The sequence below is a fragment of the Apteryx rowi genome, unplaced genomic scaffold (genome assembly GCF_003343035.1).
Source record: "Apteryx rowi isolate R43461 unplaced genomic scaffold, aptRow1 scaffold_2, whole genome shotgun sequence".
Classification (NCBI taxonomy): domain Eukaryota; kingdom Metazoa; phylum Chordata; class Aves; order Apterygiformes; family Apterygidae; genus Apteryx; species Apteryx rowi.
The window spans coordinates 6,893,006-6,918,659 of record NW_020448307.1 but is presented as its reverse complement, the minus strand read 5'-3'; the positions used below and the strand labels follow the sequence as shown (position 1 = coordinate 6,918,659).

At 52.5% G+C, this 25,654-nt stretch overlaps 1 protein-coding gene across 4 annotated transcripts in view; it reads left to right on the top strand.

Annotated features, from left to right (window-relative positions):
* The window catches only part of FLT4 (fms related tyrosine kinase 4), a 37,688-nt gene extending 15,917 nt beyond the window's left edge, over positions 1–21,771 (top strand). The window contains exons 10-30 of one of the 4 annotated variants that reach the window (XM_026063481.1): positions 544–688; positions 3,407–3,515; positions 4,602–4,961; positions 5,211–5,357; positions 6,040–6,171; positions 6,497–6,603; positions 6,886–7,021; positions 7,844–7,948; positions 9,536–9,649; positions 9,888–9,976; positions 10,277–10,424; positions 11,259–11,353; positions 11,856–11,978; positions 12,440–12,551; positions 12,873–12,972; positions 13,287–13,392; positions 14,372–14,511; positions 15,285–15,405; positions 16,201–16,286; positions 17,687–18,547; positions 19,287–21,771. In XM_026063481.1, the coding sequence (XP_025919266.1) occupies positions 544–688; positions 3,407–3,515; positions 4,602–4,961; positions 5,211–5,357; positions 6,040–6,171; positions 6,497–6,603; positions 6,886–7,021; positions 7,844–7,948; positions 9,536–9,649; positions 9,888–9,976; positions 10,277–10,424; positions 11,259–11,353; positions 11,856–11,978; positions 12,440–12,551; positions 12,873–12,972; positions 13,287–13,392; positions 14,372–14,511; positions 15,285–15,405; positions 16,201–16,286; positions 17,687–17,906 (2,695 nt within the window). In that variant the 3' untranslated portion in view covers positions 17,907–18,547; positions 19,287–21,771. Of the gene's footprint in view, positions 1–543; positions 689–3,406; positions 3,516–4,601; positions 4,962–5,210; positions 5,358–6,039; positions 6,172–6,496; positions 6,604–6,885; positions 7,022–7,843; positions 7,949–9,535; positions 9,650–9,887; positions 9,977–10,276; positions 10,425–11,258; positions 11,354–11,855; positions 11,979–12,439; positions 12,552–12,872; positions 12,973–13,286; positions 13,393–14,371; positions 14,512–15,284; positions 15,406–16,200; positions 16,287–17,686 lie in introns of all 4 variants that reach the window. The other 3 variants (XM_026063480.1, XM_026063483.1, XM_026063482.1) reach the window with 3 other exon arrangements.
* Positions 21,772–25,654: the final 3,883 nt, after the last annotated feature.

The window sequence follows — 25,654 nt, the reverse complement described above, 5'->3', positions numbered from 1 at the left end:
CATCTCTACTTGGGGCTTTTCCCTCCTGGCTGCTGTGGGAGCAGAGCCAGCAGGTGCACCCATGGGTGCTGCACCCTCTGCTCTCCAGGCCAGCCCCCAGCAAGGCTGAGAGATCCCTGACTCTCAGTCCCAGCATGGGTTTAAGACCTCACTGCTGAGCAAACCACCATTGAGAATTGCCCTGGGCGTACACGAGGGGTTTTCACTTCTGCTTTTCTCCATCCTTAGTAGGGAAGGATGAAACCACAGGCCTGGGGGTGAAGACCCTGCCTGGGACACCAGTACCCATTTCTTGCCTCAGTTTTCATATCTAAAGATAAATACTCTCACTTATGGCATGGCAGTGCCTGGGCTCACTGGTGTTTGCAGAGCACCCTTATGAAGCGTCATAGCACCATGTAACCAGGAGACACAGGCAATTTTGCAGGGTCGGAGAACAGGGGCATCATTTCTCAGACACAAAAGCTATTTTTTGCTGGCTTGCTTCCCAGCTGACCCTCTCATCTCTCTCCTCTTTCTCCTTTTCCCTGGCTGATGGATTAGCAATAGCAGGCACCGGGCAGCAAGGCGCCATCAGCGGGACCGGATGCCTGAGTGCAAGGACTGGAAAGATGTGTCACAGCAGGACGCGGTGAATCCCATTGAGAGCATTGACACGTGGGTGGAGTTCGTGGAGGGACGGAACAAGGTGAGGCCGTGTCCCCACGCGGAGGGGGGAGCTGGAGACAGGAGCCCTCAGCGGGGTCCATCACGATYGGCCAGCAAAAGCGGCCTGGAAACAAGCCCGGCAGAGACAGATTGGGGAAAGGCTTCACACCTCAGCTGCTAAAGTAAACCATCGCCTGGCCGTTCCCAGCTCTGGGGCTCTGCAGTACCAGGCAGCACCAGCCCCAGGGCGAGGGAGAGCTGTTGTCTTTGAGAAATTACCCTACGTCCGGAGAGGCTCCTGCTGGCGCTGACTGCAGAGGAGGGTTCGTGCTGCTCCCCCTGCCCTGACTGCTGCTGGACATGGGGCACCCAGCCGGGGAAGACACAGGGAATGCTTGTGCCCCACTCTGGGGGCTCCCGTGGCCATTTCTGAGGGCTCCTGCTTGAGCCATTTCGGAGAGGCCAGTCAAACCCTGCAGAGCAGGCTGGGCCACCCGGAAAGGGGCAACGGGAGCCACAGGCTGATCAGGAAATCTCTGACCTCAGGAATATGCCCGTTTTTGGTGGGSCATTTCATCTAGCTGCCCACATCCTGGTGGGGTGAGGGTTGTGTGGAAATGCTAGCGCCCATCCGCTGCAGGTATGCGAGCGAGAGCACGTGCGTGCCCCGCGGAGCCCGTCCCTCTGTCACAGTGCGTTTCCTCTCTGGAAGGAACATCTCTCCCTCATTCCAGCGTGTGACCTGTGAACACCCAGTCACCACTCGCTGCCTGTTTCTTTCTGCCTCTCTGGTAGCCCCGAGCGTCAGCTCTGCGCCCTCCGCCACAGCAGGGTTCCTGTTCCCGGCTCGTGTCAGGCACCGGCCGCTCGCAGAGGGATGCAGAGCAAACAAATGGCCCCCCATTTCCTAAAGTCAGTTCCTGTTTTCCTACACACCTCCAAAGTCACTTCCCGTTCCATGGCCCTGGCCGGCAGTTTGTTGCTATGCCAAAAGGGTGGCAGGGGCCGATGCTGCTTCTCCCAGAGCAGCTGGAGAGAGAGGCTGGGATCAGTGTTGCCCAGGGAGGTGAGCAGGGCTTTTGGGAGCTCGTGGATGGGGTGCCCCTGTGCTCCCCTCCATGTGTGACTCTCACCTCTGTCCCATGGGCTCTTTCCCTTTTTTTCCCATTCTTCTTCTCTCATCTCTTCCTCCTGTTCCTCAGCCGTGTCCTTCTCACTCCCTGTCTGCTTGGGTGTAACTGTCCCAGAGGTCCAACTTGGACTGTGCAGCCCAAGGACATGCCAGAGCTCTGGGAGAAGAGAACTGTTCTGCTTTCAGTGGGACGCTCTGTCCTCAAATCTCCTCTCTCTCCCTCTCCTTTCTGCCTGTCTTCTCTTACCAGTCTCCTCTGGTTTTATTTGGGAAAGGCCAGAATAAGCCACAGCRTGTGCAGTGCACAGCAATGCACCACGGACAGCAGGATGATGTCAARTGCAGAACCCCCAGCTCAAATGTAACAGGGCTGATCAGAGTGAAAATCCCCAAGAAACAGGAAAGGCACAAAAGTGCCAGCAGCAGGGTCAGTTCAGCTGTATTGAATGTGCTGAATAAACAACTGTTCTTTCTGATTAACACAACTTAATACATTGCTGCTTAGAACTGAAATGCATCCGAAAGTGTGTGGGATGAATAGTAAAGGCAAAGTACTTCCCCTGTAGGAACTCAATTTTTTGCATTTTAAATGTTGTCTCGTTAGAGGAAATTTTGCATGTAACTATCTTGTCATTTAAACTGGGAAGAGGGAGGAGAAACCTGYGCTTCAAACTGCAGATCTCCTCTAAGGGGAGTGCTTGTAACATGCTTGGCAGCTCACACGCGTGCAGCGTGAGCCAGGGAGGAGGAGAGGAGCCATGCTCCCCAGCTGCCTTTCCTGRCTTAGCCAGAGGCGACATCTCCCGGGGCTGCGCTCCCAGGACAGCAGCCTGGCTCTTCGCCTGATCTTGGTCATGTCTTGATGATGGAAGGAGAGAGAAGGAAGTTTTTAGGACTGTGCCTATGTAYGCTTGGAATACAAAGGGGGAAGATGACGATGGTGAAATGGTGGGAGCTGGGATGYTTTCTCAGGTCTGATTTCCACTTATAGATAAAAGAGGTGCTTATACATCTCTGAGTCCCTGTAAACCCTACTGAACTCCAGGGGACACTGAGCAGTCACTTGGTGGCAGAGGATGTCGGCATCAGGCACAGCTCCACTCTGCAAGGCGGCGAGGGGCTCCCCTCACACGTGCCCCATGTCTGAGCAGAAGGAGGGAGAGGCAGGCTCTGAGTGCGGGTGCCGCGGGCAGTGGGGGGCTCAGGGAGTCCAGTCCTCTGTGTCCTTGCCCTCTGTCCTCCCAGTTATGAGGCTTGGCAGGAGCTTAGCTGTCTCCTCAGCCCTGAATCATGTTCATGTACCCCTTGCTGTGCTCAGGGAACGGAGAGGTTTAGCAAGCAGATTGCTCCAGAAGCCCACRGAGAGGAATCCATGCTGGCTGGGCTCTGTGAAAGGAGCAGAAATCACAAACAAAACCACGTTGCTGTTTCTAGAGCCAACAGACRAGGCTTGAAATGCTCAAGGGGGTGTTGAATAAGGGGCCATTTTCATAATCTTTCCCAGGTGCAGCTACTCTCTGGGGCAGGGCTTGCTGGGTGCTTTGCTGTCTGCCAGAGGGCAGCAACAGTCCTGCTTCTCTTCCCTCYCACTTTTGCTAACTCGTTCTGATGCTCTTCCCCTATCAGACAGTCAGCAAACTGGCCATCCAGGAGGCCAACGTCTCCGTCATGTACAAGTGTATCGCCTCTAATAAAGTGGGTCGAGACGAGCGGCTGATCTACTTCTACGTGACCAGTAAGTACTGCAGAGGCCCCCTCCATCTTTGTCTGCCTAAACCTGTCGATCGATCGTATCATGCACTTTAAACGCAGCCCGGGGAGGCAGCAGGCAAGCAGGGCCGCCCCAGGGCTCTGCCGAGCTGCAGAAGCCTGGAGCCCTGGCAGTAAGCTATGCGGGCAGGGGCTGGCAGGTGGGGCTGGTGTGAGCCAGGGCTGCCTGGGCCTGGGCTCTGGAGAGCCCTAGCAAGGTCCCACTGGCCCAGGCAGCGCCAGGGCTGGGGACGTGCCTGGTCCAAGAGCATCCTCTAGTGGCACTGCCTGACCCACTCCCAGGCAGGGTCCTGCTGGCCCCGGGCACCCCCCTGCCCAGCAGGGCCCCCAGGAGATTTTGGCACTGGGAGGATGCCCAGTTTGTAGAAGCTGGAGCCCAGCAGAGTTGGCTGGAGTCACGGACCGTACAGGGCCGTGCTGCACAAGCTTTCTGCCACCAGGAGCTTGTACCCATAGGAGCCCGTCCCTGTCCACTGAGGACAGGGATCCTAGCAAGGGCACAGCAGGCTGCTTAGAGTCTGTGATATCTGAGGGCAGAGGCTTATCTTCATGACTGTCTGCAGAGGCCCCAGCACCCTGGGCTCCTTGCCCTCCTAGGTAATACCCATGCTGTCAGCAGATACCAGCCCTTGTGGAGGAAGATGAACATCCACAGTTGCTGCTCCAGTAATGCTCTGCCTGTGCAGTTGTCCAGCTCAGCTGTATGGCTTCCTGTATGTGCAAATGTGTGCACAATTACTGATGGAAGAAATCCAGAACCCTGCGTGTGAGCTAAGAACAAGAAACAGCCAAATTCAGACCCTCCAACCTCGTTTCATTTGTGACCCCATCTTAATTTGACCCTGGGACTTTAGCACATCCCCTAGCACCCCGCTGAGTGTGAGCTGTCGGTTGCTGGCCGTTTGCATGGGACAACTCTGCTCTAGGATGGTTTTCTTTGCACTGGCTGAAAGTAGGGGGTCTCAGAGAACTGGGCTCAAGGAGACAATTTCATTCTGTCTGGCAGCTGAGCCTAGAAATTTCAGCCACATCTTCATTTTCTTCCTGAAAGCCATTCCAGATGGGTTTGAGATTGAATCCCAGCCCTCAGAAGAGCCCATAGAGGGGCAAGACCTACAGCTGAGCTGCAATGCGGACAACTACACTTATGAGAACCTGCAGTGGTATCGGCTGAACCTCTCCAAGCTCCACGATGAGGAGGGCAACCCCTTGGTGCTGGACTGCAAGAACGTCCACCACTACGCCACCAAAATGCAGGGGGAGCTGCGTTTCCAGCCGGACTCCAATGACGCGACCTTGCTGCTCACAATCCCCAACATCTCCCTGGGCGAGGAGGGAGACTACGTGTGCGAGGTGCAGAACCGGAAGACCCGGGAGAAGCACTGCCACAAGAAATACATCTCTGTGCAGGGTGAGGGTCCACAGGCAAGGCAGGGGTGATGGAGGAGAGGGGGGTGCTCTTGCTGCTGTCAGCTTCCCAGGCCATCCTTGAGGGAAGCCGTACAAGCAAGCTAAAGTCAAGGTGGCAAAAGCAGGGCACCCACTTCCCAAGACACCTGCCAGCAGAGGTTAGAGACCCAAAGCTCCCTAGGAGCACAACTATTTTTCCAAACAATCAGCTTCCCATTTTCTCTTCTTCCTCTTTTTGTTGCTTCTCCAGCCCTGGAGATCCCCCGCCTCAAGCAGAACCTGACAGACATCTGGGTGAATGTCAGTGACTCCATAGAGATGCGCTGTAAGGTGGACGGCAACCATATTCCCGACATCAGCTGGTACAAAGACGAGAAGCTGGTGGAAGAAGTGTCAGGTACAGTGGGCTGGGGGGTGAATCAAAGGCAGGGCTTCACGTCCGGAGGCCAGAGAGGTGGATGCTGCTGAGTTCTGGGAGTTGCTGTGCCCTGGCAAAGGCACCCATTCTCTGAATTGGCTGGACTCTGGTTTTAATCATGTTCTGCCCTGGTTTGTTGCACTCTCCCTAGCCAAGTCCATGCCCTAGGGACTGGCTCAGCACTGTCTGTGCATCTGTGCGTTCAGCTGGAGAGCAGAGAGATGCATTGTGCATCTTTTCACTCTCAACCCAGTGCCTGGCATCTCTGCTCAGGGCCTAACCCAGATCCCATGAAAGGAACATGGGAAGGATCCCAAGGCATTGCAGAGGGGAAGGAGCAGGTCCTGGAGCTGAAGCAGTGCTTGATGCACCATCTGGATTACCTGAGCATGGTCCCCCATCCAGCACTGTCTGTGAGGGGATCCCTCCCTCCATGCACTGCCTGGGGAAGGCCCATCCAGAATAGCTCTGGGACCATCAGGCTACAGAGGAGAGTCTCTACCAGCTGGTGCAATTTCATTCCGGGCTCCCCATAATCCAGAACGAATCAACCAAAAAAATAAGAGCCTTGTTTTAAGCCTGAACATGGCCAACATACTAATGGACTAAGTCCTTGTGAGAGACCCCTCGCACTGAGCCCGTAACCCTCCGTGCCTTACAGGGATCGACCTGGCAGACTTCAACCAGAGGCTGAGCATTCAGAGGGTGCGGGAGGAGGACGCTGGGCTCTACCTGTGCAGCGTCTGCAATGCTAAGGGCTGTGTGAACTCCTCAGCCAGCGTCTCTGTGGAAGGTACCAGCAGCCACAATACCCCTGGGGATGAACCCCTTTGAGTAGGAGCACGACCAAGGTCCCACACCTCTTCCCTGTGACATTGGGCAGTGGGAGGGCAGCGACAGCCCTTGGCCTCACTGGTGGCACAGTGCTGTCACAAGAGGCTCTGAAGATAGTCTAGGGAACATCTGACCCGCTTTGCTTTCCTCAGAGAGAGCTTGCTCTGCAGTACCCAGAGCAAGGGAAAACGCACCTCCCTGGTGTCCTCATGCATGAGGGACGGCTGAGCTGGGGCAGGGAACAGGCATCTCTCTGGGGCTGCGATTTCCCTCCTGTCCCACAGGCTCTGATGACAGGACCAACGTGGAAATTGTGATCCTGATTGGGACTGGGGTCATCGCTGTTTTCTTCTGGATCCTCCTCATCCTCATCTTCTGTAACATCAAAAGGGTATGTGGCTGCCTTTGCCCCAGGGGCTTAGAGAAGGCTGGGGCAGCATCATTGCCACAGTGGCCTCCCAGGGGCTGTGCGAGAGCATCCACCAAGGGGAGGTTGTTGAGTGCTGCTCCAGATGCTCTCACTGCCAAGGACAGGGTCATAAGAGAGGACAGGGAATGGCCTTTGCCRGGGGAAGCAGGTCAAGGCAGGTAAAAGAACCAAATCCACCCTGGGAGTCTGCACCCAGTGCAAGGAAGGTGTCTCTTCACCCTTTGTGCTTGCTGATTCCTGCAGCCTGCCCACGCGGACATCAAGACTGGCTACCTCTCCATAATCATGGACCCCGGCGAGGTGCCCTTGGAGGAGCAGTGCGAATACCTGCCCTATGATTCCAGCAAGTGGGAATTCCCACGAGACCGCCTGCGCCTAGGTGAGCTGGGGCCTCATCCCTGCTCTCCGCACGCTGCAGCCAGGGCTTCCCACTCACCCTTCCCACTCACCCTCCAGGTTTCTTGCACCCCTCTGTGTATTTGCTGCCTTCTCTCTGCTTCAGGCTTCCAGTCTTCTTCCCCAGACTGTCCCTGAAGCTCAGCTGTGCTTGGGTCTGAGTCTGGCTACTCTGCCTGGTAAATACAGGTCTGAACCAACTGTAARCCCAGACTTTCCTGGCATACCCATGTAGATATCACTGGGATCAGAAGACCTCTGGGCATGCATTAAAACACATCCTCGTGCTCTCTGTCAGTCTGGACTGGACAGATCAGCTCAGCCTGCAGCAGGTACCCCAAGTTCAGCAGCTGCCATCCAGAAGCGAGGACCAGGAACGCATCTGTTACCCTACCTTGTGCCAAGACACCCCCCTGCCCTCTGGGAGGGTTCAGAGGGCTGTGGACTACCTCTGAGGCCCAGAGCAGTGACACTAGCCCTGGCTGTTCTGCTGCAAGGTGTCGCACTTACCTTTCCCACGCGCTCTGCTTGAGGGCGACAAACAGCCCCTCACCTCTGCAGGCTGTTTCCTTCCTCCGCTTTGTCCATGCCAGCTCTTCCCAGTTCCTCCCCTTGGCCTTTCTCTTATTCTCACCAGCASAGCAAGCAGCCACCTGGGAAGGGCACATGTTCCACTCCTTCCTCTTCCTTTATGACCCTTTTTCTTTCTTCTTCCCATGGTTTCCTGTTGGCTTTTTTGTTTTTTGTCCCATTCTCCTTGCGCTGCACCTGCCTGCCTTCACACTGCCTCTCTCCTTGCCCATAGGTAAAGTCCTGGGTCACGGTGCCTTTGGGAAGGTGGTGGAAGCATCAGCATTTGGGATCAATAAAAGTAACAGCTGTGAGACTGTAGCAGTCAAAATGCTGAAAGGTATGTGGACATGGAAGCAGGATATACAGTCCACGCAGACAACAAAAGATGAGGCATCTGCCCCGGAATATCCACCTTGTTAATATCTGTCTCTTGCAAAAAAAAAAAAAATTTCCAGGGCCTTAATGAATGTCTTATCTCCCACAAGCACTCCTGTGTGCTCCTGCCTGAGCCAGCCTTCAGCCAAGGGGAGAGGAGCTGGAGCCAACTTTTTAATGTATGACTTCTTGGCCCCTGAYGCAGTTGGTCCTCTTGGCCTCTTCTCATGGATGCTTTAGCCCCAGTCAGCTGTGCTAGGAGGCAAGCAGCAGAGCGGACAGGAGGGCTCGCAGCCAGGCTTTCAAGGGAATTTAGCTGTCTGTAAAGGCAAAGAGCAGGATCTTTCTCAGAGGAAGAACAAGAACGCAGAGCCTCACTTTGGCAGGTCACTGAGGGAGGTGCTGCTTCTAATCACCATCTTTTGAATGTGCCTGTATTTCATGTTTATGGGCCAGGTTCAGAGCTGGGTAAGGAAGTAGGTTGCAGTTCTTGAACTCAGGAGGGCTGAAGTGGCTTTGCACCCAAAGCCTGTTCACTCCAGAATTTAGGTCTTAAGCTCTTACAGCTGTGCTTTCAAAAAGACGTCCAGAACATCATCCCTTAACTTGGCACCCAAATAAAATGTCAAAGCAGTCCCTGGCCAGCAGCAACTTGTGTGCGGAAACTGAGTCGTGGCTCATCTCAGCAGCATTTGCTATTGCAGGTGCACACACAATCTGTGCAGCAGTTGCAGAGGGAAGCCTGGCTGTGCAAGGTTGTTCTACAGTCCTTTGAGGCWTGGCTCTTACCTGGCCCATCAGCTGCAGCTGAAGAAGCTGTTTCTSTATCTCACACTAAATTTGCAAACTCCCAAGTATGGTGAAATGCATAGGGAAGATGCAGAGAAATATGTAAAGGCACATAAAAATGGAGAATGCACCCTGAGGGTAAAACAGTCACAGGGCAACACCAGGCGGTCTCACAGATGGAATACCTATGGAGGAGCAAATGTTGGTGCGAGTTAGGCACTCAGAAAATGTAGTAGAGAGAGCTGGCAGGGGCACAGTGCTGTGTGTTTCATGTAGGAGAGGAATTAGAAAAAGACCTTCTGGATTTGAGCTGAAACAGTTTCTATCTTCAGTCATAATCAAAAGACTCAGATGCCTTTTGTTTCTGATTTTCCTTCAAATGGTTTTATGGCTCATTATCTCTGTTTGGAGGCCAAAAGGCCAGAGATTCAAACGTGCGCAGCTGTATGTAAGCCTCAAGTGATCTTTTCCATGCACAACTACCACAAGCAAAAGTTTGTTGGACACATTGTGTTCTCCTTTGCTGCGGGTCCCTGCAGCCGCAGGGACCACCCCACGCATTACAGTAGGGGTCCTGGGAGCTCCGGTCAAGGCCCTGACATTTCATAGGGACACATGTAATAGCAAAAGCTTCAGGGTCACACCCTGCCCAGCGAGAATCGCATTAACATCATTACGGTGTGGGCTGAGAGAAGAAAGGTGGTGAGGGGGAATGAAAAAGCTGTGAGGAGGAGTCATGACCTGGTCTGTGTGTTTCCAGAGGGAGCTACCGCAAGTGAGCACAAGGCACTGATGTCAGAGCTGAAGATCCTCATTCACATCGGGAACCACCTCAACGTGGTGAATTTGCTGGGCGCCTGCACCAAACCCAATGGTAAATATCCCAGGGCAAGGGGCTGTGCCTGCTCATGAAGATCAGTGCTCCTCCCTGTGCCATTTCTGCTGGCTGTGTGTGTGACTGCAGGGACATGTGTGGATGTTATTGGGGTGTCCATGTGCACTTTGGGGCAGATGCCATGGCTCAGCACGGCTGCATCAAACATAAGTCTGGTCAGCTTCTGACCACCCCAAGCCCTTACCTCTTCCTCTGATCCTTGTTTTCTTCTCATCAGGTCCACTAATGGTTATCGTTGAGTTCTGCAAGTATGGAAATCTCTCCAACTACCTGCGGACCAAGAGGGAGGGATTCAGTCCTTATAGGGTAGGTAGCCTCCTTTGCCCCTAGGGACCTGCCCCATGGTTAGGGAAGGAAGAAGGTGTGTGGCTTGGAACATAATCTGTAAATGAGACAAAGATATCCTCTGTCTAGCAGCAGGTCAGCTCCGCACAGTAATGTTGGTTCACGTGCAACATCAGGGAAATAATTTCTTTTTGCAGTGGGTGATAGGTGCTTCCAGGCCAGGATTACAGTCTAAGAGCAGGACAAGACTGTTTAGCTCATGGGTGCAGGGATTATACTGTTTTTTGCCTGCTGAGGTTTTTGTCTTGGTCTCCTTGCCAGGAGAAGTCACCCAGGCTGCGCATTCAGGTTCAGTCCATCGTGGAGGCAGTGAGAGCAGACAGGAGGAGTCGTTCTGGGACCAGTGACAGCGCTATCTTCAACCGCCTTCTGATGCACAAGAGCCAGACAGCACAGCCAATCCAGGAAGGTAATACCCTGGCCTTGACAGCAGCTCCCCCTCCGGCCCGCTGAACAACTGCCAGACTCAGCTAGCCGTGGGGACTGAGTAGGGCATGAGTGGGCAGCTGGGACCTTGCCTCAGCGCTGATCACTCCGCTGTTGTGTGGCAGCTCCCTCAACAGGGCTATTATATTCATCTGTTGTCTCTTGTAATGGACTCAGTGTCAGTTCTCCAGGGCTGGGACTGACCTTTTATTACAGTATGTCCTGCATATGCAGAGGTCTAATATGACAGAGGCTCCAGGTGCATCATGCCACAGCCAGTAGACAGTGTTCATGAATGTGGTCCCTCCAAAAACCTTCTTTGCCTTTTAATTCTTGGTTGGTGTGGGTGCCAGTGCTGGGTATGCCCTTCGAGAAGGATGGAGACCAGCTGGTGAAAGCATAGCAATGACTAGAAGGATCATGAGAGATTTAGAAATCCTAGAAGGGAGGATTAAAATACTGTGGATTTTTTAGCCTAAAGGAAGAGGGGACAAGGAATGGGTCCTCCCTGAGGCAGAAGGTGAATGAGCTGATCTTAAAGCCCCTTCCAGCCCTGCTCCCTACAACTCTGTCTGACTGTGAAGTGTGTTGGAGGCTGGAGTCATTCTCCTCACACATAAGCAGCTTCTTCCATGTGCTTTCTGCCACCAGAGCAGCCACCAGAAAGTCCTAGAGGGGAGCTGGTACTCTGGTTAGCACCAGAGAGTAGCTGTATCCCACCAAGGGACTAGTTGTGTTCYGCAGTCCTGGAGGGAAGCAAGGAGGACAAAAGACAATTTGCTGTCTAACAATTTTCTTTTCTTGTGCTCCTGGACAGTGGATGATTTGTGGCAAAGTCCCTTGACTATGGAAGACCTGATTTGCTACAGCTTCCAGGTAGCGCGCGGCATGGAGTTCCTGGCATCCCGAAAGGTGAGTCCACCCTTTCCCTCGCTCCTCTCCTTGTGTGCCCACCTGACCAGAGGAAGCTTGGAGTGGGCTGTTGGTGTAACTGCAGAGCCTCGGAGCGCACATGTACATGTATACAGACATACATGGTAGGCAGTCTCTCTGCCTGGCTGTTTCCCATCTCTAGTATTGCTATGTGTACTTCATGGCTACTGATTATTGCGACAAAACCCTGCACGCTAGGGAACTGCTTATGGCCACTTTAGAGGTGACACACAGAGAGATTCAGTGATTTGCCTCACATCACTCAGGAAGTCTGTGGCAAGACAAAGACAGGAACTCCGTTCTCCTGCTCTTCATTCCCTCCTTAATTATCTCCCATTTTTATTTTTATCTTTAGCTCCTTCCCTCCTCCATCATTCCTCCATAACAGCTCAGGTTCACAAGGGGAGGGGAGAGCTCTGCGCTTTCTGATAGTGGTTCCTGTCCCTCTGATTTTGCCCCTTTCCTCTTTGTGTGTCCTCAGTGCATCCACAGAGATCTAGCTGCTCGCAATATCCTGCTGTCAGAGAACAATGTGGTAAAGATCTGTGACTTCGGCCTGGCCCGGGACATCTACAAGGACCCTGACTATGTCAGGAAAGGCAGTGTGAGTGCCATCTCCTCAAACCCTGTATAGATTAGGCCTCAGATGAGTGTTCATGAACTATCCTGGGGCTGGAATAAGCTGAGAAAAAGAAGATGGAAAGGGGTGGGTGAAACCACTTGTGTGACTGGGACCAGGGGCTGTTGGGATGGATGTGCAGTCCTCCTCCAGTACCTGGCTTCTGTCTCCTTCCTGTTGCTCCTCAACCCATCATTAGCTCACTCTCCTTTATTCTCTTTCTTCTCTCTTTCCTTGTTCATCTCTATTCCCTTCATTTTAGTGACCAGACCTTAGCATCTCAGTCCCTCCCACTGGCCTAACCAAACATCCTTTCCTCCATGGAGGGAGGAGCGGAGCAAGGCTGTTGGGTCCAGTTCCTTGCCTCCCTCCCGTGGCTACCAGCAGTTCGGCCCTAGGCTGTGTCCCCTGACCAAACACCTGTGCCTTGCCTCTTCCTCCCACAGGCTCGTCTCCCACTGAAGTGGATGGCTCCAGAGAGCATCTTTGACAAGGTCTACACTACCCAGAGCGACGTCTGGTCCTTTGGAGTCCTCCTCTGGGAAATCTTCTCACTAGGTGAGTGCTAATGAAGGCCACACACTGCCAGGGAAGGCAGGACCTCTATTCCCATGTAGCAGCTCGGTGAATGAGTCTGCAGGAGGAGACATCGATGTGGGCAAAACAAATGCGGAGGCTGCATTCTCCCAGAAACCAGGTGATGGGAGCCAGGCATGTGGAGGCAGTCTCCTCCTTGCTGCGGCAGAGGGGCCTGTCTCCAGCAGCGCTCAGGACCCAGGCTGCATCTCCCAGCATTTTGGCAGTCTCAGGGGAGAGGCTGGTTTCTGATGGTGCACCTCACCCTCCCACCCCCCTTCACCCTTTTCGGACCTCCTTTAGGGGCATCCCCATACCCTGGAGTCCAGATCAACGAGGAGTTCTGCCAGAGGCTCAAAGATGGTACCAGGATGAGAGCCCCAGAGTACGCCACAGCAGAAATGTGAGTCCAAAACCTCCTGGGTCCCAGCGTAAGCCAGGGCAAGCCCCGCTGGTGRATGGAAAGACCTTTCAGCCAGGGTGGGGGACAAGCCAACACTTCCTTCACATATTCTCCAGGCAGCTGCCTGCAGGGCAGGTCACGTGGGTTTAAATCCAGGTCCAGGCTATCTAGAAACATGGCCAATATGCTAGGTGCCAAGGTTTCCTTCCCAGCATAGGTGTGCTCTGTCCCAGCAGGTGCTGCATGGGTGAGAGCTTCAGAGTGGGTGAGGGAGGTGGGTTCTGTGCCGTACAACTGTCATCTCTTCTTGGCAGTTACCGTATCATGCTGAGCTGCTGGCACGGGGATCCCAAGGAGAGACCAACTTTCTCTGACCTGGTGGAGATACTGGGGAACCTGCTTCAGGAAAACGTCCAGCAGGTGAAAACCTCTCTGTGCCCCCTGCTCATCTCCAGACAGCTTTTTCTTCCCACGCTGCTAGCTCCCCTGCTGTGCCCTCCTCTGACTCACAAGCTGATGCAGGCGTTGGTGTAGGCCAGGGGATAATGCAAGGTTTCAGGGATTGGAGATGTCTGTGCCCCAGTGGTACTGGAGAGACCATTTCTGCAGCAGCCCTTTCACTGCATCCTGATATAGCTCCACTGCTTGCAGGGCAGGTGCCCTCTCAGTTGTCAATCCAGTATTTCCATCCTAATCCCCAGATGACTATCTGAAATTTTTCAGCTGACTCAAGGCCCTGGCACTCCTGCCTCCCTTACGCCCGCATAATGAAACCAGGACTTCACCAGGCTTGCTGAAACTCTATCTTCAGATCTAAATGTCAGGGCCATGTGAACCAAACAACTGTTCTGTTACAGGCAGTCAGATATACAGATTTCTCTGAAAATGTTACTAATTACTGTCACGTGGTAACTGACCAGCACTTTTAACAGCAGTGAGCGTGCTGCTCTGATTTTGACTTTTTCTTTATGCTCTGGTTTAGAAGATGACAGCTAAATGCTTAAATATCAGTAGCGTCCCATCCTTTCCCCCTGATTTTAACCTTTCAGCACTGGATCCCAGCACAGGCACAGCCAAGCCACAGTGGCGTGCCTCTGGAGCACAGCGCTCCGTCCCCATATCGTGACACTAACACAAGAGGCGCACACAGGTTAGCTGGGGAAGCTGGAGAACTGTAGGTGCTGTAGGACTGAGTTGTTTCCTGCTCACACACACCTCCACGTACCTGCAACACTTGCAGAGGGCACCGAAATCTCCAGGTAGATGTTTTGTCCCAGAGAAACAGAAGACATATAATAGGAATATTCCTCCCCATTTCTGACGGCTTCTGTTTGCAGAGCCCTTTCCTGTGGGAAAGGCCTCCCCTTCTTGTGAAGCCACTCACTCTTCCTCCTACCAGGAAGGAAAGGATTACATCCCACTGAACGACTCTCACAGCTCGGAAGATGATGGTTTCTCCCAGGTGCCTTCCTCTGTCCAGCAAAACTCAGATGAAGAGGACTTTGACATGAGGATACGCTGCCACAGTCTAGCGGCAAGGTGAATCCCCTCTGGAAAGGGCAGAGAGCGCCCAGCAGGCAGGCAGTAAGGGTGTAAGGGTGCCTGAGGGATATGGGGAGAAACCAGTAGTGAGAGTTTGGACAAATCCCAGGTGATCGGGTCTAAGCCAAGTATTTAGGCCATAGCTTATTGCTTTTATTCACTTTCCTTTGCTGATGAGCAAGAGCCCCTGATGTCTGAGCCTATGTGCAGCCTCCAGCTGCACAGCCAGAGCATCACATCCCACTAAAGGCATCGCAGCCCATTAGGCAGATGAGGAAAGAATGTGTCAGCTGAGTCTCTGTCCTTCTGCTAGAGCAAGGGCTTTACCTTGTCTGCTCCTAAATAACCCAAACAATTAGGCCTAGGCTTCTAGTCTCCTGGGAGCTGGGACACAGTGTGATGTTTGGGATCTGTAAGACATTACTCACCTTTTCAGTTTGGGTAACTGGATGCCAGCAGTACAGCAGATTTCTTGCTCTACACTTACCCTGGCTGTCCAGGAGTGTGTCAATAGCCCTATCTGTGGGTAAGCAGAGAAGTAATTAGGCTGGATTCAATCGGGAAATTTGTTTGGGTGCTTCCCACTGCAGAAGGAGTATGGGGGCAAGATGCCTAAAGCCATTCCCCTCCCAAAAGCCATCTTGTGGGTCATGCACATCCCTGCATACATTGGTTACTGTGAGGGAACGATGGGTTCAGCTCTTGTTCGTTCCGGACTCAAGATACTGCCTCTATTGGTTTTACTGAATACAGTGCATTTCTGTTGGTAGATATTACAACTGCGTCTCATTCCCTGGTTGTTTGACGGGAGGAAATCAGATCAGGTGTCCATCCAGGATAAAGACATTTGAAGAGTTTCCCATGACACATACAATGTACAAGGCACACCCGGTGAGTAGCGGCTGAGTGGGACTGAGCAGGGGACAAAGAAATGTTCCGTTGTTTCCTGGCACCTTACTGTTAAGATTGTGGGAGGAAAATCACTCCTATCAAATGTCAATCTGTCTGTGTCATTCCTGTTCAGTCCTGTCCAGTCCTGTGCACATTCATTTCTCCACCTGACATATAAGGGTTTCTCTACAGCACAGCTTGTACTGTCTAAGTGTGAAACAGGGAGGTTAGATCTGCAAGCGAGGCCTATAAAGGACCTCGGAGAGGAGTATGCTCATCACCCTTCTCGGATCTGTAAACATGGCCTGGTTAAGCCTACTGAAATCCAGACAGAACTAGATAAAACCAGAGTGCTTGTCTGCACCTGGAGCTCCCCTGTCCTGACCCACACAGCAGTGGTCAGCAGGGCCCTCCCAGCCTCTGTGAACTGGGCTGGCACTTACGTCTCTGACGGTGGCAAAACCTAAGTCCCACCATAGTGTCAGAGGAAAATCTCACCTCTCACATAACACTTCTTCCAGCAGGGAGCATTTCTTTTCCCCAAAAGTGACACTGAACTGAATACACAAATCCTACCTTTGAATGCGCTGCTTTTACAAAGGCACATAAGAAAACCAGTTCCAGCAAGACTATGGAGCATGCTGATAAAATGCCCTTACATCCTTTTCCCATCTCAGACACGCATGATATGGTCTCCTGAATGATTCCATTGCTTTGAATGAATGATTCAACCTCCCTTCCCAGTCTGATCAGTCGACAGGGATGTTACTGATAACTCCTGTTGCTTCCTTCCAGGACAATCAGACAGACAGTGGGATGGTTCTGGCATCTGAGGAATTTGAGAGGATAGAAAACCGACACAGAAAAGAAGGTGGATTCAGGTACTCCTTAAGTCTGGCTGCTCAGACCTCCCTGCTGCCAAAGGCAGTGAGACTGGGAGGCAGTTCTTGGTGTTTTCCCATAGGTCATGCCTCTTGGGGCTCTCAGCAGCAGCAGGGCTGTGGACTCTGAGCCAGTTAAATCCATATACATGTTAACGAGAGGCAAAGCATATCACGAATGGACCTGCTCGTGCTGCTTCCTAGGCTTTCAAAACATAAACTGTGCCCATTCAACAGACCAAAACATGTTCCTTATGGAACATGTCCATTAAGGCATACTGGAGTGACGGTGTTAATAGGGCTCTTATTACTTATTGACATCCTCCAGTGAAGTGCATCAGGACTTGTTCAAGCGGTAGTAGGTGGAAAAGACCGAGGCCATGTGGCTGCCACCTACCTGGGGTTCCCCTGGCCCTGTCAAGTTGGCTCCAGCCCTGTCCCACATGCTGCAGGGCCCCAACATGGCACAGGAGGGATGGTCCGGACCTGAGGACCTCCTGTGCGCTGGTACTGAGTCCAACAGGTTGCTCTGACAGTGCTCAGGGGCTGAGGGTGTTATGGATCGTGGCTTGAGGTCTGGATAAGAACCTGTCCAGCTCATCTCTGCTCGGTGCCAAAGCAGGCTGGGACCTCATCCCTGTGACAGTGGGTTGAGTGAGCCATGTCAGCTCATGCACAGACAAGGCCAGTACCTAATCGGGGGTCCCAAGCCTCTTCCTCACCTCCTCTTATTCCCCGCATCGTTCAAACTGGTCTTTGTCTTTGCCCCCATCTGCTGTTGTATCAGACCATTATCTGCTTCTTGCCCTTTTCTCCCTAAGGCACTTTCCCGTTGTCTCCTGCACTGGGGGCTACCTGACATCGCATTCCCCAGTAAACACTGCTCTTCTTAAATCTCTCCTTGAATGCATCCTTGTTGTCACTCCTGCGGCTTCCTGCTGATCACTTGGTGTTGGCAGGCATTGGGACAGGGTTGCTGCTTTCCTTCCATATCCTTTCCATCATCTTCCTTCATTTGCTTTCCCTCATCCAGGCTGTGGGTCTGTGTCAGYTTCTGTTACTCCTGCCAGGTACCAGGTCTAGGAGCAATTCAGGTGATGGATCTTGTCTCTCCCTGTTCATTGGGGTCCCAACCCTTCACTGGGCTTCCCAGAGGCATCCAGAGGAGCCGACATAACTCCAGTGCAGGGCTGTGTACAGATTTTCATGACATATATGGGTTGTGCTTAGTTACCTAAGCGAAGCTTGGTGCTGTGCTTTGAAGTGGAGGTGTAGGTTCATTCCTGACCCTGTCTCTGCCGTTAGCAGATGATGCTTCCTAAAACTGGGATCCCTCTAGGCCAGACAGAGACTTTGCAGGACTGCTCAGGCTTGACCTTCTGCGTCTCTCTCCCTTACAGCAGTAAAGGGCCCAGCCGAACAGCGGAGCTGCCAGGGGAACAGTCAGACCTGCGGGGCAGATGTCAGCCATCGTATGGGTCCCAGGTCGGAGGCCAGACTTTTTACAACAGTGAATATGGGGAGCTGTCAGAACACTCTGAGGACGGCAGCTGCACCCCGCCCGGAGAGGGGGCCAGTCCCTCTGCTCTCCACGCTTCCTTCTTCTCCGAGCAGTACTAACGGCGTCAGGCCCCCAAGGCGCCCTGCCGCGGCATCCCCTCTCACCCTCCAGGTGTGTCGTCAGGGCCACCCACAGCTTCCCCTTCAAACTAGACCCAACTCCAGCAAGGAACCCACCCCGGATGGACGGGGAACACCGATTTCCATGGGACTGCAGCACAACAGCCTGCGCAGCACCACCAGCTGCAGCTTCTCCGTGCCGGGACTGGAGAGAGCACCTCGCTGATTCCTTGGGTTTCTTTTATTCCTGTGGCTCAGACAGATGCATTCCGCCAGCAAGTGGGTGCCTGTGCTCAGCACTACAGCACCTTCTGCCCAGCATCCAGCCTCCACTCAGATCAGCTTCCCATTCAGAAAGCCCATTTCAGGTCAGATATAAATAGATCCGTCTTAGTCAAGTTTCTTCCTGGTGTGCAGCCTCAGTGTTTTTCCTTGGATTGCTTCCTCCTCCTGTATTCATGATGTCAGCTGCTGAGCCGGGGAGCAGAATCAAAGGGAAGAAATCCCTAGTGGTATCAGCAGCCAGAGCAGGACATTTTGAGGAGGTGTATGGAGAGATCCCAAGGGATCGTTGTAAATGTTCGCACACACTGTTCATCCTGGGCAGGTGCCAGCGTACACCCAGCCTCTCCGACTCCTCTGTGAGTAACACCCACACCACATCTCTGCTGGGGGGCCCTGTCACTCTGCCTCATCACCGAGATTATTTTAGCCATTTCAACACAGTTAGTGCCGAGTAGGTCATCAGCTGATGGCTACAGTCCTCCCAGTGAGACAAATAAATAGCAACTCTTTTTATAGGCCCTGTGCAAAATAGGGTTTTATATACTCAGCCCTGGGAGCAGGTTGCTCACAGGTCTGCTGCTCTTGCCTCCCCCTTCTCCCAGAGCAGTGTTGAGATCATTTGTTGCTCAAGTGAGAAATTAAAGCAAAACTGTGTTAATTTCAGCTGGCTTCCAAACATGGAGCAAAAATGGGTTGTTTGCTAAAAGGAAAAGGATCAAAGTGGTAGGGAGTGAAATGTTTATTTGCGCGTTGCCGCAAGGGTTTTACAAACAATGGAAGGAACAAAGCTGCAGCAACGAGGTGCCCCAGACTGCATCGCCTTGTGTGTTGGCACTGCTGTGCACACAGTCAAGGGCAGCATCTGGCCTATGGCTCAAGCCCTGATTCTCCCGGATGAACACGTCTGCACCATGACTCTTCCTGCTGCCCTGGTTCCCCAGCAGCCCCTAGCTCTAAGGAGGCAATCGCTGCCCCATAGGCACCTCTCCAGTTTCTGCACCAGAGCTACCAGCACAGCATATCTGTCTTTGGGGGACTGAGCAACACGTATTCGCTGAGAAACAGTCTCATTGCTTGGGCTTTTTGTTTCTAAAGGATACCACATGAATTGAGAGCTCTGGGGAACCTCCGCAGCCTCTCTGAACAGATTTCTGTGCTGCTGCCTCATCACTCTCCACCTACTTCTCTCCATCCTGCTCATAATCCAAGAGCTCAGTCGCAGAGCATGGTTACATCACTGCCGGAGGAGTCTGAGTGGAGAGGCTCATCTGAACAGCTTGTCATCTTCTCCCACACGCTGGAGGCTGGCAGAGCTCCTTGCACCAGGGCATTTCAACACCACGGAGCTCTGTTTGCAGGCCACACCTCTGTGCTCAGAGCCAAAGGTTTGGTTTGGACTTTTTGTTGTGTTTCCCGGCAGACACAGTGTTTTCCCAAACTGTATTTCTCTTCCGGCAGAGGGTTTTATTCATTTCCTGGCGTGAGCCTGTGAGTCCTTATGGATGACTTTCCCAAGTCTTAATTATAGTTCTCTGCRCATGTGTAATGGGGGAAGATTTATTTAGCATATGGGAAAAGCATGGCTGTCATTCAGATTCTCTACGCCTGTGTAGAGCACAGAACCAGAGTGCCAATAGTCCCCTTCCCTTTTGTGTCAGCAGGATGACATGGCTGTGATTTCCATRGCAAAAAAGAAGCACAAAACTGGACCAGCTTCAGCCAAGTTGGCTCGGGGGTGTGGAATTTAAAACTGCATGTGGCAAGTAATTCCCTGACTTCTGGCATCCTCCCAAGTTGCCAGGGGTCTGAGCATCTTTAAGTAGGTGTCAGGACTCAGGAAAGCAGGACGGCCAGCAGGGTGCAGGTCAGGCTAAATTCTCCCGTCCTCACCCTGCTCTGGTTTTAAACYGTGTTGTTCCCTTGACAGAGGGAGGCTGTATGTGCCCAGTGCTGCTAAGGCTCCTGCCTGGATTCACGCAGGTGGAAGGTGACAGACAGCAGAGCAAAATTCAGGCCGCTCTCTTGGCAATGTGCATCCTTAGGACCCAGATTCTCTTGTTTCCAGTGCTTCACAGACAGTTCTCCTCTGCCTGGACACACAGCTCCAACTGAGAGAAGGCCTAAGAAAGATGTTTATAGATTAAATAACAGATGAAAAACAGAATTCCAAAGTGRCTACAAGTCCTCATCCATTTTAGAAACGTACTGGCAAACCTGYGCACTTGCAGGGCACTGGCAGTGTTCCTCAGCAGAGCAGGGACAGAGGCATCCGAGCGCTCTGGCTGGCAGTCAAGGCTCACAATTAGTCGGGACAGCTGCACTTTGTCTTTAGGTTCAGCTGTAAATTGCTCATGAGCATCACTGTGGAGAAGGGTTACTTCATTAGAGCCATTGTTAAACATCCCCTGCTTCCCTTGGGGAAAGCGCTGGAGTGACATCTGATTTTGAACATTGAAATCATTCAACTCCACAAAAGTGYGTTTCATTTTCTATACTATTTTGTACCATCTTGATGGGGGGGTGGGGGGAATCAGTTCCCATTGTATCCGCATCAACAGCATTGCAGGAACAATACAGCCATAATATGAGCAAATGCTGACTCCTTCAGACACTCCTGATGATGAAGAACAATTGTAGTGTGGGATAGTGGAAAGTTGTTAAGACAATTGTACTCTCACTCTTTTAAAAGTATAGTAAGATTAGAGTGTACAAACCCGATACTCTTTCCCACATTATTGCTACCATCTGTGATTATTGAAACTACCAAAGTTTTAAGTAATCACACTTTACATTATATCTGGCACTTTTTTACATTATTCAGACAAGCCTGAGCMTGAAATGAAGCTGGTCTGCTTTGGTTTTGAGATGCAAGGCAACACTGTTGTCTGTCCTTCCACAGCGACAAGAGAGTATTTCAACTTTTAAAACCCAGGGTTCGATATTTGTGCCTGTTCCGTTCACAACGCACTGTTTTGTTTGGGCTTTTTACTGGAACTCAGCATTGAAGCTAAGCTATTTATCATCATCCTCTTTTAAAATGACTGTTCCCAGTCTACCCACAGTCTCCTTTTTCCTCACCATTTATTGGTGTTGAGAGGTCATTCCTCTTGCGTGACAGCAAAGTGTTTGAGCAACATTGGTCCCCCATYTGCAAACACACATGCATACACATACATTTCTGAAGAAGAACCTGTGTGTCAAGTAACACTTCATTTCTATTGCAATATTTTAACCTGGTACCTGTTGTTGCTACAGCAGCATTCGATGTTTCAGTGGGCTGCCTTTGATGCAAGTAGGTTACTATGGGTTATGTGTGAATACAAAAGTGTGGTTTGTGAGTGTGTGTGTGTGAGTGTCTTGTGGGTGAGAGTTTTTGGGTGTTTGCATGTGCGAGTTTCTCTTACCGACGTGTGTATGTGAGTTTTTATAACTCGCCTGGAGTCTTGTCTCTGGAAGTTCACGGTTATATATCAAACCAGTTAGAACACTGCTTTCTTTCCTCTCCTCCTATAGTACTTGTTACCCTTTGTCATTAAGAGTTTTGTTGTAATATCTAAATGTGAAAATGAATAAAGTCATAACTTGCTCCTGCTCGCTCGTGTCTGGAGGCTGCYGCTGCCCGCAGGTCCCGCAGCGCTGCTCAGCACCGGGGCCGGCTCCAAGCACTGTGCCGGGCAGCCCRGGTCCGGCCCCGCTTCCAAAGGCAACTCCAAGCAATTAGCACGTTTCGGTTTTATTACATTTACTTTTGTGCCCCTTTGCATTTCCCACATCCTCTAGGAAACAGCTGGGCTTTGTGGCATTTCCATCCAGGATGAAGCTCAGCCTTTTCTCATGACGAAGCCGGATACACTTTGCTTCGGCTTGCTGACAGGAGCCGGCGGCCCCGCGTCCAAGCCCTTCGCCCCGCAGCTGCCCCCACTGGCCTGCTCCTCTCCCTCCCGGTCTCTGCTGGGGATTTGGGCCCAGTTCCTGGCTAGCCAAAGGCCACCCGGACGGCTCCCTGCGCCCCTCTCACCCTCTGCACCCCCCAAACATCCCCCCACGCCCCTCTCACCCTCCGACCCCCCAAACGGCCCCCCTCGCCCCTCTCACCCTCTGCACCCCCCAAACGTCCCCCCACGCCCCTCTCACCCTCCGACCCCCCAAACGGCTCCCTGCGCCCCTCTCACCCTCTGCACCCCCCAAACATCCCCCCACGCCCCTCTCACCCTCCAACCCCCCAAATGGCTCCCCGCGCCCCTCACCCTCCATCACCCCTCGCCCCTCTCGCCCTCCGACCCCCCTCAAAGGGCCTCCAGCTCGGCCCCAGGCTGTTTGGGGCCGTCGCCGCCGCCTCAGGGCTCGGCGGCGCCCCCCTAGGTGGCGCCCTCGGCGCGGCGGCCGCGGGCCGGGGCAGAGGCCGGGCGGGAAGATGGCGGCGGGGCCGCGCGTGGGGGGCTGAGGGCGAGGAGATGGCGGCGGGGCCGCGTGTGGGGGGCTGAGGGCGGGGAGGGGGCGACGGGGGCAGTGGAAGAAGTGAAACCTGCCGGCGGCAGGAGGGGCTGAGGCCAGAGCGAGTGCCGGGGAGGGCTGAGGGAAACGTCCTGCACCCAGGCCCCGAGGAACGCGGGCAGTGAAACATAAACGGATATACGATCATTTCCTAAAAAAAAAAAAAAAAAAAAACAGGAGCCAGGCTGAAAGGCGACCATTTCGTGGTGACGCTGCACAGATCCCAGTGTCATTTGGCTGGTGGGAAAAGGGGCTGCTGCAGAGTGGCCACCAGCGGCAGAGGTGGCTGCCGTGTCGCCGTGCCCCACGTGTTGGCGCGGGGCGAAACCCCACCTCAGCCTTCCACTGCCTGTTCTTCATTCAGCTCTGCTACCCCAAGGGCAGCGAAAGCAGTCAAAGCACCTTTCAACCTTCCTCTCCCTAGCCAGCAACTTGCCCATTCAGGCAATGGGGATCTTGAAGCCGCTCTGATCATGAAGCACCCCTTTTTTTTAATGCACCCTTTGCCCCTTGTGGCAGTGATCACGCGGCAGGGAGGCAAAGAGCAAAGGGAAGCTGCACGCAGTTGGAGGGTTTTGACTCTCCGGCTGCTGCCAGGCTGGGACCAGGCCCAGAAGAAGAGCAGACAGCGTATGTGGCCGTTGGCGTTGTACAAGCGACCCACCTGCGTTCCCGGCAGGGAGGTGGGGTGGCCTGGGGAGTCGGGCTCAGCCGTGCCGTGCTCGCAAAGGGACTCACGCACAGGAGCCGGGTGTCTATCCCCTGGAAGAAACACGACCCACAGGAAAGGACCATCACAGACTTTCTTGTGTTCAGAAAAGGGAACTGTGAGTTGGCTGTCTGGGTCTTTTGACCTGTTGAAACATCATGCATGTCCTCAGACAGTGTTTCACCGCCTGGCCATTAAAAGTTTTGTTCAGCCCCAGGGGATATGAGTTATAATCAATGTTTTTGAAAATGCTTGGAAATCCTTCTGAAAAAAAAAGTAGACACAGTAATGAAATCCATAGAGGTCCAAGCACTTTACACCAAATATTCTTCCCTGTGCTCTTGCTCACCTCTGTGCAGGGGGGGAGAATCGATGAAGAAAAGGGAACCGATATTGAGCATCGTAAGAACCACCACATCCTGATAGTCACTTCACCCAGCCCATGCTTCCTAGGGAAGCGCAAACAGCAGCTCATGCTCCATCTGCCCTCCCCACCGCGCTGCAGCACCCGGCCAGCAGCCGGATTGGCACAAGGCTGCTATCAGGCAAGCTTCCGGAGAAGATGCCCTTGCAGGAACCTGCTGCACCAGCGCACAGCTGCCTGCCACTTCTGTGCCGCTTCCACAGCAACCTTTGGGAATATCCTGGCCCCAAGACAGTAGAGGAAGCTGATGGAGGGCAGGAGCGGGTGCTCCTACTGAACCAGAGACACAGGGTGACCCAGTTTAGCCTACCTTGCTGAGCCAGCTCTTCTTGTCCCTGCCTCAGCCCATGCAGAGATGAACCCAGTCCCTTCTGAGGATTGGGCCAAAAAAGAGGCATTCCAGCAGTAAAGCATATGACTTTGCATCAAGACAATGCAGAACGCTTAGTCCTTAAAAATCAAACTACTCTTGGCACTGCAAGAGTGACAGCTCTGAAACATGTTCTGCACAGAGCATTATCAGACTGTTTGCCATGATCTCACCCTCCAGTTGTCCCCCAGTAGGGGATGAAAAGTTTGGTGAAATGTTGAGGGGCCATTAATGACATGTGATTCCTCACCCAGCATTTACCAAGAAGGGCAAAAAAAAAAAAAAAAAAAAAAAAGTGGAAGCAGAGCATTCAGCTACTGCTTCAGAAACATTTCCTGGATTGTATTGACATTTCTACAGAGCTTTTCATAAACAGCATCTCGGAGGATTTTACAATGCCACAAGTTGCATGCCTTTAGCAGGCCCCACRGGCCAATTCTGCTCACAGATACAGGTTTGCAAAGCCCGCTGCTTTCCTTGGAAATGACAAGGATGCCTCCAAGGGCAGGATTAGACCCCCTACTTGCAGGTAAATGAGATAAATTGAATGTGCTTTTACACTGTTATCTTGCATGCATATGTGACCAGGTGCATCAAAAACAGATAAGCTACAAAGCCTTCCAAAAGAGAATAGTTTAATAAGATGCTGAGGTTAAACACCATGCTTATCGCAGGCCCTCCCGAACAGCTCGTAAAGTCACCAGGGAGACCGTATCTCAGAAGAACAACAGCACAGTTATTTGCTCAGAAATTTAGAAAGTATCCTAAACCACAGCCAGGCAGAACTTGTTTTCTTTGCCATAAATAAATTTCACCTGACTTGCCTTTCAAGATCTRGGAAGGCCTTTACACTGTTTTGTTACTTCTCTGGTCATGAAGATGCTCAAAATCTTAAAATTGTGATGTTAGTTAAAGAGATGGTAATTCATCAAGTCCTGTTTTGCAGTATGCCATGGGATTAATATTTATTAACAACAGCTGAGTGTTTGTAAGATGTCCTGTTTAACTGCTGCAAAAATAAGTAACTCCAAAATGGGAAGCAGTAGTCAGATCCCAGTATAGTAGCCATGCTGTTCCTGCCTTAACAGCCCTTTTAGTCGGACAGCCTGAACATAGTGCCACCTCTCTTTCACACATACAGCACTTTTGCCCCATTTCTGATGTGCTTTTGAACACCCTCCTGTATCTTCTTGATGGCCAGCAGCACTCCTGCTCTCAAAACTGAAGAAGGTGAAGAACAACGGGAGCTCCCTACGCACAGGCTGTGCATTTGTGCTTACACCTCAATCCCTGAATAAGAAAACTGCTACAGCCAAGCATTCCTCCTAGATGTCTGTAAAGTACCGAAATTGGCCCAGCCGTTACACGCAGGGCTCTTAACGGCATCCCCAGGCCCAGCGCAAGGCGCCGCTGTCATGGCGGCCCGCCTCCCCATCGCCCCGCCCCTCGGTGACGTCATCGGCGGG